Source organism: Erpetoichthys calabaricus, chromosome 12, assembly GCF_900747795.2.
Source record: "Erpetoichthys calabaricus chromosome 12, fErpCal1.3, whole genome shotgun sequence".
NCBI lineage: Eukaryota > Metazoa > Chordata > Cladistia > Polypteriformes > Polypteridae > Erpetoichthys > Erpetoichthys calabaricus.
In genome coordinates, this window is record NC_041405.2 from 145278547 (window position 1) to 145296648 (window position 18102).

At 39.0% G+C, this 18102-nt stretch overlaps 1 protein-coding gene across 1 annotated transcript in view; it reads right to left on the bottom strand.

The window, feature by feature from the left end:
• Positions 1-16284, bottom strand: part of sirt6 (sirtuin 6) — a 30331-nt gene extending 14047 nt beyond the window's left edge. The window contains exons 1-3 of the mRNA XM_028816479.2: positions 16076-16284; positions 8214-8341; positions 2040-2222 (exon numbers count right to left, since the gene is read on the bottom strand). Of these exons, the coding sequence (XP_028672312.1) occupies positions 2040-2222; positions 8214-8341; positions 16076-16141 (377 nt within the window). The 5' untranslated portion in view covers positions 16142-16284. The remainder of the gene's footprint in view (positions 1-2039; positions 2223-8213; positions 8342-16075) is intronic.
• Between the last annotated feature and the right edge of the window lie 1818 nt (positions 16285-18102).

Consider the following 18102-nt stretch of genomic DNA (forward strand, 5'->3'; position numbering starts at 1 on the left):
GTGAAACAGAAATGAAATAAAAGTCAGACTATACACTCTAAACAAAAGGAAACTTCACTGTAAATCTGTCAGTGCCCCTAAGGCCTTCTTAACAAAGAGCTGGAGATCTGGTTGGAAATACTTGTTCTGCTATGCTGATACCCCCAAACTGGCACCTCTCCACCTCAAATCACCTTTCCCTTGACCCTCGGTTAGCCACTATTAAATTTTCTTCCACATATGACTAATTTGATGAAATTTTGAATTATAGCATCTTACTACAAAAATACAACAGCCTTGCCTAAATGAAATGGACAACCTGGCTATGCCACCTCTTACTGACTCCAGCTAAAGTTACACTTCTGAGACTTCTATCCATTTAGCAGGGTAAAGACAGAAATGCACTTGTGCAGCCTGTCCAAAACTCAGGACCCACCTTGCAAATATTCCTTCTGGAGAGGGGAAAACTAGCCTCGACTTCACACTCTGTGGAAATGCAACCAAACTAATGAGGCCAAAGGACAAACAAGGAAAAGGACTTGCTGCTCCAACAATAGTTCCTTTTCTCTCTTGCCTACAAAACGTGAGCATCACTGTACCATTTTCTAGTACTGTTCCATAGAGAACCCTTCTTCAAACATCAGGTCGAAGATTTAAAAGGAAAGCAAAACGTACTTCTCTGAAGCATTTCTGGGCTCACATCTGATACTTGAGCACCCTCTTACTTGGCCAGAAACTTTTAAATTCCTTTATTTCAGAGTTTAACAGAGTGAGAATGTTAACATTGGGGTTGGCATCTCCCCATTTGTTTAAATAATATGCAAGTATCTGTATGTGTGTGTGTATTACTCACTGCATAAATAACTATATGTTAGCATTAAAGTATATGCTACATCAAAAATCTTATTCAGATCATCCATTAAAGTTTAGGTTGCCTGACACTTTAGCTAATCAACAGAGTAGAGACCTAGACAAGCACTTGGGGTAGCCAAGCTCAGAAACACTGTGCAAAGCTGAATTAATGACTGCATGAGAGACCAGCATGAAACAAACGCAAATCATTTTAGTGAAGCTCATGACTGCCACTAGACAGCCACACTTCTGTTCCGCTATTCTATTTGTGTTGCAGATCTGGTTTCGATCATGGTAACCACCAGACATCTGTAATACTTCTACTACACAAGAATGCCTCTGTCAGCCAAACAAACACACTAACAAGTGTAACAGGCATTGAAGCACTTTGAACTACATCATTTGTATGAAAATGTGATATATAAATTAATGTTGTTGACGTTTTGCACTTTCTGAAGTTAGGTGGGTAGCACAACATATTTTGTCAAACGCTGGCCAAACAGATTTAAAGGAGAAATCTTCATTGATCTCATACAGGCATTGAGCTCTGGCCTTTGAAGTGTCCAGTGCTGACACTGGGAAACTTTTTATACACTTCTCAGACTTTTTTCTGATTGTTTACTCTTAGATTTTAAAGAAAGTTAGGAATTATTATTATAATAAATAGCAGTGTGTTGTGTGTTTTATCATCATACACAGCATTCTTCTATTGATTAAAGTGAATGACCTAAAACTAAAGAACGACATTTATGTTTAGGGAAGCCTAGTTTCCATCTTGTTTGTGTATTACCATTTTACAAATATTTTCACAATGCAACAAACTCTTCAAATCTTGAAATAAAAAGTAATAGATGGACCACAATATTTGAGTTTTCTGCACTTCATTTCAGTTTAATTCTTATTTTAGCAGCAGGTAGATAATACACATCTCTGTTAATGTATTGGTTCTTTCAATGCTGGGCTTAATATTTCAATTAAATTCCCTACACATTTATATTCAGAAATGATGCCAGACATTTCACAACACTTTTTCTTCCCCTTTCTGATGAAGAACCAGTTTTTAGAAAATTGAAAAATATACTTGGACTAAGAAAGAAACTGCATATGCCTTTAAATATATCCCAGACTACTGTATCAGAATGCATACAAGCTGTTTAAAAGAGGATATACAATATACACCAAACCATTTAGGGCGTCCATAAACATACCTGGGAAAGCCCGATCGGACGTGCAATCCATCTACATTCTGGCTGATGAGGTAACGAAGGATGCCTGCTCTCTGTAAACTTAACAAAGCCAGGTGGGTTACACTCGGCCTTGCCTCTTCAAACGTAGTGTTAAACTTGGGAGACAGACCTTTCTCCTCCATGGTCCAAACACCATTTGGACCCCTTAAAATCAAATACACAAAGAAACTGTCAGTTGGTACAAACATATACCCGGATGTTGATGAGCAAGTCGAACTGTGCTAAACATTTTTACATTTAAGTACTGACAAGCAATCAATACAGTAACAGCAGGGCGACTTGATCATCTATGCATATTACACACAGCTTGAGAGAGCAAAGCCTGAAAAGGGAATTAAACGGCCTTGTGCTATGCAAGTCAAATTCATTGGCATGTGTACATAGTAAAAAGAAATACCCTAAGAATAGTAACAGTAGTTGTTGTGGTGTGAAATTTTGCATAATTTGATAAATATTTTGTATGTCATTATTTGTAACTTAGAAAAAGCAATGTAATATTAGTATTATATTATTGATAATAACAGCAATGGTTTGATGGTTAAGAACCCCTTCCCCCCTTTTAGGAATGAGTCTTTGTAATTTTATGACAGGGTTGAGGAGAGTGCCTAAAACAAATCTGGCAAATGAGTCTCTGCAGGATTCTCTCAATCAACTTCCACAGGAAAGCCAGACTGCCTACCTGGCAAGCTTCAGCTCAATGCATGGTTTTGGGGACAGGTGTGAAGGTATTCAGTGCCCCATTGGTCTTAAGTATGGCTGTTTCGAATTGGCTTGTTTCAGAAGCCTTTAAGTACCATGACACCCTACTGGCTGTAAGGTTTGGACAGAGAATCTATAAATTTGTTTGCTTTATCCCTTCCTTTCTTTCTTACCAACTGATGAAGAAGCATCTCACACACCATGAACTGAAAAGGACAAGACAATGAAGAGCACAGATTGGCAGCCATATTGAGACAGGCATGCAGCCTGTTCTGAAGAAAGCTGACCACAAATGAGGACTTAACTAGAAACATTTTAAGTAACTAACAAGTCTGTGTGCTGCCTGAAACTACACATCAGCATTTTTCAGGTTGTATGGTTGACGATATTCAAATGTACTTTGCTTATTGTTATTATTTATTAATATTATCAATACATTACTTAAAGTAGAATTTAACTCCTGCTTGTCTTTTACTACACATAATTACCTGAGGTTATAAATGTAGAAGGGAAGGTGGGGAGAAGTTATATGGTATAATACCTTATAAACAGTGGTACAAAAAGGGGAAAGTAGAGTAATATCTATCACTCTACCATAGACAAAACAGTAGGGCAATATAAACAACAGAAAGTTGACAGGATACTATACATTAAATGCAACATCAGACAATATATAAGAAAAAAAAAACACACAGAATGAGTGGATAGTGAGCAATCTTATGAACTGTGGTTGTATAAAAGGCCCTGAAACTCGTAGTGCTAAAGATCCTGAATCATTCACTAGAATGAAAGAGGAAGAAAAGTAGCTCTGCAGTATGGCCAAGATGGTCAATAGTATGGTTTGCCTGACTAAACCAGTGTGGTATGGCTTACACAGAAGAGAACTGTATAGTAATACAGTAATCCCTCCTCCATCGCGGGGGTTGCGTTCCAGAGCCACCCGCGAAATAAGAAAATCCGCGAAGTAGAAACCATATGTTTATATGATTATTTTTATATTGTCATGCTTGGGTCACAGATTTGCGCAGAAACACAGGAGGTTGTAGAGAGACAGGAACGTTATTCAAACACTGCAAACAAACATTTGTCTCTTTTTCAAAAGTTTAAACTGTGCTCCATGACAAGACAGAGATGACAGTTCCGTCTCACAATTAAAAGAATGCAAACATATCTTCCTCTTCAAAGGAGTGCGTGTCAGGAGCAGTGACTGTCACAGAGATAGCCCTATTGATTTGTTTGCTTTTCTCTCTGTTTGGCTTTTAAGTATGCGAAGCACCGCGGCACAAAGCTGTTGAAGGCGGCAGCTCACACCCCCTCCGTCAGGAGCAGACAAAGAGAGAGAGAGAGACAAAGTTTGTTTTTCAAGCACAAATCAATACGTGCCCTTCGAGCTTTTAAGTATGCGAAGCACTGTGCAGCATGTCGTTTCAGGAAGCAGCTGCACAAAAGATAGCAACGTGAAGATAATCTTTCAGCATTTTTAGACGAGCGTCCGTATCGTCTAGGTGTGCGAACAGCCCCCCCTGCTCACACCCCCTACGTCAGGATCACAGAAAGTCAGCGCAAGAGAGAGAGAGTGAGAAAGTAAGCTGGATAGCTTCTCAGCCATCTGCCAATAGCGTCCCTTGTATGAAATCAACTGGGCAAACCAACTGAGGAAGCATGTACCAGAAATTAAAAGACCCATTGTCCGCAGAAACCCGCGAAGCAGCGAAAAATCCGCGATATATATTTAAATATGCTTACATATAAAATCCGCGATGGAGTGAAGCCGCGAAAGGCGAAGCGCGATATAGCGAGGGATTACTGTATTTTGGACAGTAACCAGTATCTTTATATATAATACGCTACCGTGTCTGTTCGTTTGTCTGTTCAGGATTTTAAATCACCTGTAGCTCACAACAATCTGACCCATTGACCTTAAATTTGGTACACATACACTACGTGATGTCTACTATCCGCTTTCAGGGTAATGATTGACCTCCAACGTTATTCCTCTATCATTCTTGAGGCAGATTGAAGACCTAAGTGCCAGCTTAAGTGATAAATTAAAGAAAACATACTAAGTAATTACAACACAATTTATTTTTGTATAGCCCAAAAATCACACAAGAAGTGCCGCAATGGGCTTTAACAGGCCCTGCCTTTTGACAGCCCCCCAGCCTTGACTCTCTAAGAAGACAAGAAAAAACTCCCAAAAAAACCCATGTAGGGAAAAAATGGAAGAAACCTTGGGAAAGGTAGTTCAAAGAGAGACCCCTTTCCAGGTAGGTTGGGCGTGCAGTGGGTGTCAAAGAGAAGGGGGTCAATACAATACAACACACAGAACAGAACAAATTCTCAATACAGTATAAAAATAAAAATTTTACAAGTACGGAGCAGAATTTAACAGTAGATGATATCGCATAATATGATTAGGATTTGTTTAGAGTCCTGGAGACCTCAGCCATCAAGCTGCCTCCCCCATTTGGCCATTCCACGGCTGAAACAGCGCTGAGCCAGCCAATCCGATGAAAGGACCCCTCTAGTAGAGGGCCTCTACCCCACGATTCCTGCGATCCTCCATCAGGGATGACTTTACCTTAGGCAGGCAAAACACTAATTGCAACACAAACACTGACTTAATCAGTTTTAACGTGAAAAGATGCTGATGAAAGAAGAGAAGAAGCAGGTCGCTAGGGTGGAGAAAAGAAGAGCTGCTCCTGAAGCAGCAAGCACATCAACCTCTGAGCAAATGAATGCTAAACGTACAGAGAAAGAGGATGAAAACTAGGAATGCTCAAGTCAAGTGTAATGTGCAGTGCACCATTACTGGTTATTTTGATATTACAACCTGAAGTGCTTATGTATTGTACCTAACAGAGGAAATTCAATTCTTCTATCATTTTTAAGGAACATCTTGCGGCCTCTGGGTTTTGTGGTGAGTAGGCCAGCTTGGGTACCACAGAAGGGTCTATAGAAATTACAAGTGCAACATTAGAAAAATTTTAGAAAACAGGACATTTAGCCCAACAAAGCTTGCCAATCATATCCATTGAATTTTTCCATGACAAAATCAGGAAAGAATTTAATGAGAACAGGACAATTATGGAAGATAATGGAGAAGAAGACGCAGTCTGTCAAAGTGACAGAATGCATATGGATTAAATCAACAGAAATGGAGGAAAACAGGCAAACTGAGAAGAACAGGAACCAGCACTGAACAGGACGCCAGTCCATCGCAGAGTCTGCTTAAAGCAGAACTGTTTATTATTGCAAATGGAATGATCTAGGTGGATGATGGCTGTTATTTACAATAGTGCAATAAGCACACAATGCCGCATTACATTTTACACGTTTTTTATTTTCTTCATCTAGGAAGTGTAAATAAATGAAAAAAGTATCCTACCAATATAAATAAAATTCTCAACTTGACATTATTTTTAGTGCATCAGCTCAGCTGGAACTCATGAGCTTTGTTAAGCTAAATGGCTAATGTTCAAAAAGTTGGATGATCTTTTTTGGTCTTGCAACGGATTATAATTGTAATACTTTATTTAGGGAGTAAAGCAAGATATATTCATAAGCACATAAAAATACTAATTTACCTTTATGAATTTAAATCATTTTAAACAAATATAAAAAAACAATAGGAGGACCATGCCTTTTTCAAAACCCAAAATAACAATCCAGTATGGAACGGTACATACAGTACTTTCATGTAAATTCCACTTTACCATGGGAAAATACACACCAGAAGATTTTACAATACAATCAGTTGTACCATACAATTAACACAGAATCAATTACATTAACTTATATAATAATTATGTACACAAATAACTGTAAAGTAAAATGGACAGGAAATTGAATCAACTGAACAACTTCAACAATATTTAATCTGAAATTAAACACACTGAGTCAAATGAAGTACACAAGCTGCATAGACTGACAGAGGAGAACAGAGTGGCTTAATGCCTCTGTCCAAGCCCACTTTTGCAGATCTAATGTGTGTTCATTTCTTTATTTTCATCATTCATCATGCGCTGTGGTAGGACAAACAAGCTGACGGCTATCTTCACTTGATACATCTCTTTGTAAGTGTCTGCATGTGCGCAACGGTGTATTAAAATAAATGATATACCTCTAAAACTACTTGTGCAAAAATTTTGCAAATTAATAGACCAGACACCATGACTAAACAGAGCAGAATGCAAAAGTCCTGGTTAAATTAATCAAATTCTACAGCAGGTATCATTTGGTCATACTGTTTATGAAGCATATGGTGGTAAGTATTAGACCAAAAACAATAGGCGTCTGGAGCCTGCAGCCAGACAGACACAATGGAACTTGTTTGAAGATGATATGTACAATGATAACTTATGAAAAAATTGACCTTCAGGGCAAATATCTCATAAACCGCCCACACTAGTGTCCTGTCTTTGCTAGGATGTAGTAATCAAGCAGCTTTACATGATGCAAAATAAAAAAAATGCACCATTGGTTAACGAAAACTGTAATTTTTAAAATGTAAAATGTAAATTATAAACATCGTAGAATCAGAATGTGAACATTTTTGCAAATTTTTGACCCCAAACATGGTATGAGATATGAACATGGTGTGAGATATGAACAGGCATCCCTGCCAGGGAGGAGCATGGCTTATTATCTGGATAACAGGCCCGAGAGGAATGACGGACAGATTGGCCAGCTGGACGAAAGGATAACTTTGAGCCCTGTCGGTATAAAATAATGGATGGACCAGTGGAAGTCAGAACTTGGGAGTGATTCAAGCCCCTATGTGCTAGGTGGCAGTGGTCCTTGTACGAGAACCCAGTCGGGACCCCTGCAGGGGTGCTAGGGAGATGGAATTTGGAAGTGCAGCTCTGTAGGGGTCCCTTGGGATTGATACATGGCACTGTCGGGGAGAACCACCAACATGGCTGGAAGTGCTTCCTCGAGGAGACAGAATGGCACCAGAAGTATTCCTGGGTGAGACTTTAAAAGGAGCCCACTGCCACACACGGACAAGTCAGAGTCGGGAGGCAGCAGGCAACACTCAGCAAAGAAGGAAGAATTGGTGATTTATTGTTGGTTTACTGTATAATTGTGGCTAATTGTTGAAGAGGTGCTCACTGGAAGGTGCTTTGTGGAATAAAAACCCTTTTTTGTTTAAAAAAAAATCCCTTATTACTATAATGTGAGCTGTATTACTGTATCTGTGGGTTGGTGCTCTCTGGCACCCCCTTGTGGTTACAGTGGAAGCAACAATTCAGAGAATCATTTGAAACTAAAACTTGAAGATAATGAAGCCATTCAGATTCCAAGTGGGGAAAACTACAGGTCTAGAAAGAAATTGTATACAACTACTCTCTGGTTGATTCAAGTGCATTACTTGAGTAAAATCACAATACCCACCAACCAAAATAGAAAAGAAAAACGCAGCATTGAGGATACCTGAAGTCTGGAATTCCTGATGAGGTGCTGATGCCAGCCCCAGTATGGAAGACAACAAACTTAGCACTCCTGACCATCTCTGCCAACTGCAGGACTTTCTTCTCCAAATCCTCAGGTGAGTCGAAGTTCTGCCAACACAAACATAAAGACAGCACACGTATACATAAGTACCATTTCATATTTGTCTGCAGTGTCGGCTTTAGCTGTATTTTTTCTACATTAAAATTGTAATACTGGACAAAAAAATCTAACTTAAGGATGTGGATGTAAGCACAGTGAGTAAAAGTGTGCAAGACTGGAGCAGAACCTTAAGAAGCCTAGGGCGCACTGATAATGGTAATGCATGAGGCCATAACAGTGCAAGTGGTCCGACACTGTTAGGGTGTCCTATGCCAGATAGATAGATAGATAGATAGATAGATAGATAGATAGATAGATAGATAGATAGACAGACAGACAGACAGACAGACAGACAGACAGACAGACAGACAGACAGACAGACAGACAGACACACACACACACACACACACACACACACACTATTAATCCCATGTAGGGTGCCCTAGAAAAAATAGAGGCTTGGGCGTTTGTACGAAAATTGAGCAGTAAAGCATCTTGTTAACCCGCTTATCCATAAAATTCAGCTTTTGGTTCATCTCTTTATTAAAAATTGTTATACAGCTATTGTAAATCACCCAGGTATGTTTTGGAAAATGTAAGCTTACTGTATGTTTTTATTACTGAGCAGCGCTGCTACTCTGCTACATGTCCCAGTTTCGTCCAGATTGTGATGGTGGCATTGTGAACACTGACCTTAGCTGAAGCAAGACAAGGGTGCTAATTCCTTGAAGTTGTTATGGATTCTTTGCTAACTTCATAGACATTTCACATCTTTGTTGTCTGTCAGGACCATGTACATTTGTTTATTTTGCACATCAAATTTTCATGCCATATCTTCATTCAGACTTCATTTTAAATAGGGGTACAACTAGTGCTGGGAGGTATACCAGTTCATACCGAAAACCGTTTTTTATTTTTGTTATGATATGGATTTTTCTTATACCGCAATACCAGTTTAAATAGCCTAAACAACGTTCAGAACGTGGCGCAGCGGGAAACTGTTTAAGGGGGGACTTCTTTCACTGCTACACCGCTAAACATGCATACAACGGAGTACATGTGTTACTGGAGGTATTGAGTGGTGAAAATTGACAGAGAACATTCCGAAGCTGAAGCAGACGATAAAGTTGAACGTGATAACACTGGAGAACTTTTGCCGAAAAAAGGAGCCGCGTCTGTTGTCTGGAGATTTTGGTTTTAAAAAGTCGGATGTGGACCAAACTATGTACTACAAATGCTGTTGAGCTAAAGTTGTCGCCGGAGGCGGTAACACGAGCAATTTGCTGCACCATCTTAGCTGCAAACATGCTTTGGAGTACCATGAATGTATGGAACTAAGATTGGCACCCTCCTCGTCCTCGGGTAAAACTGAAAAAGCTAGAGGACACTCAAGTCAGACATTACTTGTAGATGATAGATGACTGCCTACAACAAAAAAAGCAACCAATGCCATTACAATCCATACAGCTAACGTGTCAGTAGACAGAGATTGTTGACATTAACAGAAAGTGTAGTTGGTTTGCAAATATATTTACTATTCATTCTTTTTCTAAGACATGTTCAGTGCAAAACAACTTTTGACAAGCACCTCTGAATATTTTACTAAGTCTAAATGCCTTTTTGGATGGTTGAAAATATGTTGTCAAAATTATAGTTTAAGTTGTTTGCAAAATTTGTTCAAGAAAATGGTTCTATATTTTGACTGCAACTGTAATGCAATGTGATTCCCTCTCGTCATTACTGCCACCCCCCTTGAAAACTATCACTTTATGGGGCCATGCAAACCTGTATTAATACTTGTGTGCACATTAAAATGTTTTTTTTGTACAATGTACAATTCTCATGACAGTGGAATTGGTTATTCTTAGCCAGTCTTCTGCAGTAATTGTAGTGGAAAATGTGGTTAACATCCACTCATGCATGGGGAAACAAATACCTTTGAATACCGTGAAACTGGTATAATTTTGAAAAATACCGTGATATAGAATTTTGGTCATACCGCCCAGCCCTAGGTACAACCAACGAAAGGTCAAATACAAAAAAAAAAAAATCAGATGGGGTCAAATGCTTTTTCAAAACCACGCTCTTTCAACATTGCTCCTCTCTCTTTCCATTTGTTTAGGCAGTTACGGTTCAGCTTTTCTTTTCCTTGAACCTCACTCCCCATAATCAAGAATAAAAAGAAGAAGCAGCTCTTTGCTAGACATTCTAGACAGCAGCTCAATCTTTTCCTTGGCAGGACAATAGGCACTGCCAATTTTATTAATGTTGTTCACAGGTCCAGTCAGTTATTCCCACTCAAGACTAGACAATGCAAACCAACCACTACGGGTCACCACAGTGATCATTTAAAGGAAAATGAAAAGAAAGCAGACCTTATAGGATTAGAATTCTCTAGTGCAAAAAAGAAAACGCACGTGGTGAAATGTTGTTTGGATGGTTTGCCAGCCTTCACTGGTCACTCAATGTATACAGTAGCTTAGTATTTGACAATGCTGGTGGAGATCACTGTGACGTAATACAAATTAAGACAGACAAGGCACTGATAAGTGTTCTAATAGGGGCTCACTGTAAAGGAGGATAACACATTGGTCAGGCAACACATATGCACATTCTGATATATATTTTTTTTAATCAATGCCAATATTATGGTTGTGAAATATTTAACTTTGATTTGATATACTTTGTTAATCCCTTAGGGGAAACTATCTTTTCGCATGACCATTAGGGGTCAGACCGCAGGGTGAGGCCATCGTACAGAGCCCCTGTGGCAATTTTCAGGTTAAAGGCCCATCGGAGTAGGATCCCTTCTGACAGTAACAGAATTTGAACCAGCAAACTTCCAGATACCAGTGCAGACCCTCTACTCCGCCTGATAATACATTGGCAACTAGACATTGTCTGCAACTGCAGACAAGCATTGTAATATTTAAAATTACAAAAAAAATGTCTTTACATTCCACAAGACTGTAACAAAGCTGCTGCATAACTTTTCCTAGCCAGCAATGCAGGAGCATCTGGCTGTTTTAACAGCACCCAACAAATAAACAACCACAAACATGATGCGCTTCTCACCCACGGATGCCAGATTGGGTGGTTTCACGCCCAAATGGACTATTTTTTAAATCCACCATGTGTGAAAAAATTGGGTGTGGCTCTCAATTTTGAGCTATTTTTCATTAAAATAAAATGTCTAGTTGCATTTCCAAGCCCTTTAAACTTATGAAACGGGCCCTTTATCTTTTCAAACTATGACAGTGAAATGTCACACAACCTCCTTCATTTAAAGTTTAAATCCTGTCAGTTTCACAGACGGTTACAGTTTATTCAACCAATGACCTTTCAGTCACAGCTAGTCTTATCCCAATATTAATAAAAGTCAGCTCTGCAGTAGTTACCTAAAGATGAAAAGCACATGGGAAAGGCACTACAGTAATCCCTCGCTACTTCGCGGTTCACTTTTCGCGGATTCACCACTTCGCGGGTTTTTAAATACAAGTGATTGCCCACCTATCGCGGAAGTTATGTTCCAGACCCATCAGCAACAGGAGAAAATCCACGATATAGAAAGACCATATAAATAAACATTTTTATAGTTTAAGCCTTAAAATACCCATCCCACATGCTTTAAACACATGTAAACTTATAAAACACACTTTGTTAACACATATGATATGTGGATGTCGGGCTAAGGATATGAGTAACATCTCACTATTATAAAACATTTTAACTTCACGCAAGACAAGACAGTGAGACAGGAAAATTGGTGATGTACAGACGAAATGGCAGGAGCGTACTGCGCTTCCGGGGAGGGGGGGGTTTGAGCGAAGGTGCGTTCAGCTCTCACACACCCACACACACACACACTCCTCACGCAGAGCGACAAGCAGGTATTTTGGCAGAAGCAGCACTAAGTCCATTTCTGCTCAGCATGAGTTCAGCTGCCCCCTTCACAAAGCGAGTGCAGACACATTGACGTCTGATCGCTGCGTGCAGTGTGCAGTGTTGGTCTGAGGTGTTTAAGAATGTAGAAAGTGTTTAAGAGCATAGGAAGTGTTTATAAGAGCGTGGGAAAGGTTAATAAGAGAGTGAGAAAGGTTTATAAGAGTGTGGGAAGGGTTTACAAAGCCTTAAAATATGTATAAATACTAAAATAAATATAGGTCGCTACTTCGCGGATTTTCACCTATCGCGGGGGGCTGTGGAACGTAACCCCCGCGATAGGTGAGGGATTACTGTACATAAATAAAATTCATTATTATTATATATGGGTGTCTAAATCAGGAATACAGAGTTGGGATAACTGCAGTACAGAATGTAATTTCGTGATAAATCTTATACCGCCAGACCACATTTAGTATGCATGTGGAGAAAATATAAAATAACTAGGGGGCTCTGCCCCCTGCTCGCCCACCCCCCAGTTTGGTTTACCGGATATGCAATTTAAAGAGACTGTTATTTTCATGAGAATTGTTACATATGCATTATTTTCACTTTTACTTTAAAACTTTAGTAAAAACAATACTTGGAATTAACTTTTCTTCAAGATCGCATTGAATTTTGATTCCATGTTTGGACTTGCATCGTGACAATGCAACGTATAACTGCCTGTGAGTGAATATCGTTTCTTTCTCTCTAATAAATAAAACAACTTTTTCGAATGTTTGTCCATGCTCTTTCTTCTTCACTTTGTAGTTGACATGTCATCTAGAATGTACAAAATTATTGTCTTGATAAAATTTATAAGAGCTGAGAGCGCAGGAAGTGTGTCTGACAAAAGCATTCACACGACTGAGGTTAGATGACCGTGGTCTTGTTTGAAAATAGTTGCAAGTAGGGCGTGACTTGAAAGAATCTCACGTTACAAGTCTCTGTCTCACAGGACTTCATACCACGCCAATGTTTTTGGAATCTTTTAATTCTCGCTGGCAACACAAATTAAGACGATCAACAAGTCTCTGACTTAAAGTTTAAATCCGAAAAATTATATTTGCTGTTCCGTTATTTCACCGAATAATAATTTTCGTTTGTTTGCGCTAATGCGATCTTTCCTATCCTTTTTTCGAGACTTTGGAATTTTCGTACTTCCATTATCTCTAACCTACTCTGCGTGTGTACCCGTCAACATTTCTGAATTCTTTACAACATTCTACTTTGTCATATACTCTTTGTCCTTTATTTCTGGCCCAGGGCGCAGTTAAATCTCTCTCACGGGACGTATAAGTGTCTCTCCAAGAAAATCACGTCTCGTCTCCCTCCTAGATTTTTTTTTTATAATAGAGAGATATTTTTAAAAAGTATTGGAAGATAGTTTAATATTTAAAATTGTTTTAGATTGCCTAACTAATCACCTCTGGTCTTTGTGGCAACAGGAAGGATAAAGCCTGTTACATACTGTACATGTTAAGTAATCCTTTCTTGTTTGAATGCCACATTTATAAAAAAATATTAAACTACTAAATACACATGCATTTGGCAGCATGTCTGTAATTGTGTTGTTAAAAGTTTAGTGGAGTCAGACATTTCTGTTAAGGAAAAAAAGCTAATGGATATTTCTATGCCGAAAAGGAAAAAGGTAAGACACACAACATTTTGGGTTTATAGCCTTCATCAGATGCTCAACTGAAACATCTCTTATGTTCTTGCCTTTTCAACTAATAACTTTTTTATCTTTTTTCCTTTGCTGGTGCACACCGACACAGCCTTTCACTAATTTTGTTATGTTGTTTCACCTGAAAATAAAAAAATGCAACACATATGGCCAAAATTTTCTATCATATTTTTTTTTCCCAGCAGTTCATCATACTTCCATCTATCCATTTCCTGACCCACTTATCCAGGGCAGGGTGATGGAGAAGCTGCAACCTATTCCAGCAAGCAACTTCTGGACAGAATGGCAGAGGGTGAACACGAACACACACACAAGGGGGCCAATTTTGCACCGTCAATTCACATAAACTGCATGTCTTTGAACTGTGGCAAGAAACTGGAACAGCAGGAGGACAAAGTGGGTGATGGATTTTTTTTAGAATTGTTCATCATATTTATTTTTTGAAGATCCATTTAAAGGCTTCACTCTGTAGTTTGTACTCTCAAGCAGACTTCTCCCATCCATCCAATAATTTGCCTAACCTGCTTGGCCATTTGGGAAAAATAGTCTCATAATCTACCTGACCTCCACCCAATCATGCAAATTAAGTAATAATGTGCCAATCACGGATGTTTGTGGTAAGAGGTATGAGGTATTTGGAAGGCAGTTTACTTGCTTGAAACAAATTAATCAACACTGGCCTAGACATTTTTGAACTGGGCACCATTTTGACTGTGATTGGGCTGTAAAGTATTTGTCAAATCTGGCAACCCTGTTCTTGCCCCTTTTTTGTGTGGCTGGACTGTACCCTCTACCTTCGGAAACCCAAACCATTACGCTGATGGAGGAGAACTAGATCCATTTTTGTGTTGTGGAAGTATCAAAATGTACCATTGTTTCATTCCTTTATGTGGACAATGAGAAACTAAGTTATTAAAAAATATCCTTGTGCATCATGTGCAGTCATTTTGCACAAGTCGTCCTCCAAGTGTCTTAACTGGCAAGGACTTTGGGGCCACTTTCGCCTTCTGATCTTAATAAATTAGTAGAACTGTGCTGTAACATTGGGTGCAACTCTACCATTGTTTTGTGTCCAATAGTAAACACGTTATCATTGAGGGATTCATGGAAAAAGCCAAAGGCTGCACATCAAGGCGGATAAAGGGCAGGCAAAAACTGCACACAGTATTGCAGGGGTATTTAACAAACACATTACCCATCCTTGACCTTGTACTCCACATATTGTACAGTACATCTTATATTTAATTGATTTAAAATTATGCCTTCTAGTGAGTTACAATGAGCAAACGAATACACAAGTTTATTTCACAAAGTGCTCCAACCCACAATACCTTTTGTCCCTTGCAAGGGACTCTACTCTGGATGAGCACATAAGGAAAATGGATGGATGGATGTGTCCTATTATACACTTGTGAATCTTCCAAAGCTGGTGCTTGGCTTACATCCAATACTGTTGTAGCATCCTAGCTTCTCGTGACAAGGAAAAGGCCATGGTGATTAACAAATTGTTCTTTCCCATTTCCCATACATGCAGTCTCATTAAACGCGATTTAATGCGAATAGCATTTGAGACCAAACCTGATTCTGTCAATGCACATTTGTGGAAACTCATCGTTTGCTTTCGTATTTCTGACTATGAAGCGCCTCTTACTAACGAACTGTGTTAATTGCCAAAATAATATACTTAGCTGCACCGCTTTTTAGTTTGTTTAAACAGCACATCTTCGATAATCTCCTAGAAAGAGAAATGGGATCAAGTTCTTCTAATGGCGAACCCTGTTTTATCCATTCTCCTGTGTGCCTCCAATTATTGCTGTATTTGTCATTATTCTTAATATTCTGCAAAGGGATATTCAATACTCCGTGCCCCCAACTCCTTCGTTCTCTATCCGATCCGTATTACCGCCGATCGATTCTATAAACTTGCTCTTTATCATTGTCGGTTAACAGACAAACACATTCTGATCGTATCATATAACTTACAAAGGCACCCAAATCTTCCCGCTCTCTTTATTTAATAACGCACGTTTTTTATTGCATTCGCCCTCTCCTTCCCGGCATCTCCACTGAATACTCAATACATTTTCCGGCATTAAGAAAACCCGAGGCTGTTAACGCGGCCTAGTCTTACCTCCGGTAGCCCGCATTTCCCTTTGTCTGAGTAGGGCGACAATCCAGCTGCGTAATTAACCGACATACTTGTTGAGATTAACCTGAGTTTAGAATTAAAGAGGTCTCCTGTGCAAAATATTACACTGCACGCAACACTACCGTACACCTTCGCCTGCTAACGCGCAGGTTACACGTAAGGGCGGGGCATTCCGTCAGAAACCGCCCCTCGCATTTCTATTGGCTGACCCAAAATCTGATTGACAACACAAAGACTAATCCTTAAAACGTACAGGTAAAAGTACCGCCCATAGCGCGAGACGATTAGTTCAGAAAGTAATGGGCGGGTACTCATAGTGTCTTTCATGCTGTTCAGAGGTTCCAATACCCAGTTAAGCGAGACGCCTATCAAGCAACTGGGTATTATTTTCAGGTGAGCACACTCTTCCTTCGTGTCACTCACCGCGTATGTTTAATGGTGAATTTCCGAAGACTACTGGTAGATGAAATGTCCCAATTGGTGTTGTTTGTTACATTTACAAATACGCTGATACTTTGTTACACTTTTTATATGCAAAAAATATGCTTACCCAATTAAAGTGTACAAATGATAACGGCAAAAGGTGTCAAAGAACCACTTTCTCTGTTGTTTTCCTCTTTTGCAGGTTATCCAAACTACCATGAAAAGCTTGAAGGCCAAATTTAAGAAGAATGAGGTGAGAGTTTAAATAAAGACATGGACTGTCCATTTGTCCAGTTATTCCTTAAAAATGTATTATGCCAGATGTTTCTAAAAAATCTATCAGCTTATGTTTTGTTGTTTTATGTACACTTAAAAGATCTGTATATTCTGACAGTTTTGGGAATAATGTTTCTTGATTTTAATGCTGTAAGCAACCAATTGATCTGGACTGTATGGGTTTGGCAATTTAATGTATCCTGATTTAATGTATTTGGCAATTTAAACATTTGGCATGGTCTTTAACAATTGTGTCTAAGTGATTAGTCACGTTGTGTTTTATTAGTGTTTTTCGGTGATTTGTCTAAGTCATTGGGAGGCATGGAAGGCCTTTGTGGTCATTGATCATGAGCAACCTAGTTTTGGAATACTGTAAACAAGCTGTTCAAGAATATATAGTTATAACATGATAAGAGCAATGTTGTCACAACAGCTGCAATATACCATAGAGTATCAAGTTATAGTGGGATAATTCTTTATAGGTCCTGTAACTAGATCATTCTTGAGTGGTGAATTATTAAAAGGCAGGCACTGAAGAGTAGAAAGTGATCCCCTCCCCTACTGAGTCTCCACTCCACTTGGGCACACCACCTATTCAGGAAGCTAGCACTAAACTTCATATTTTTACTGTTCCATGTATTCCTAAACAAATCAGAGACTTTGATTAAAAAAGGAAATGAATAGTTAACCTTTTTTTTTTTTTTTTTACAAGGGCTACTTGTAATAAACCAGTATTAGAAGTTTCCCCTCAATTTATCAATGCCAAATATCTGGGACAAGCTTGCAACAAACACTGCAGTAAAGACGCTGTGAGATGAGGCTGTGAGACATGCTGCAGTGGTCTTTATATTGCTGAGCCTGAAACAATTAGACTGAAAGATGAGGCAAAAACAAACAAAAAAAAACTTTCACTAAAAGTTAAAGGCCAAATATAAACAGACATTTATGGGTTTTTTTAACGGAGGATCCCTATGTAAGGCAGCAGAAAGGGGTACTGAGGTCACTTTACTATATACTGGTACAGTGCACGCTCAGATTTTTTTTAAGTAATATGAAATTGACAAAAGTATTGTCTCCACAATTCTTTATATCGTATGTCATACAACAGAAACACTTCTTTTGATTTTTGACCAAAATACATGCATCTCTCTATTTTCCACACCTGCTTTATCCTGAGCAGGGTTGCAATGAAGCTGGAGCAAGGCAGGAGCAATCCCGGGACAGCACACCAGTATCGCTGAGTATATTATTTCAAATAGTTAAACCCATACAAAAATGGCATAGCCAAAAATTTTGTTACACTTAACCTA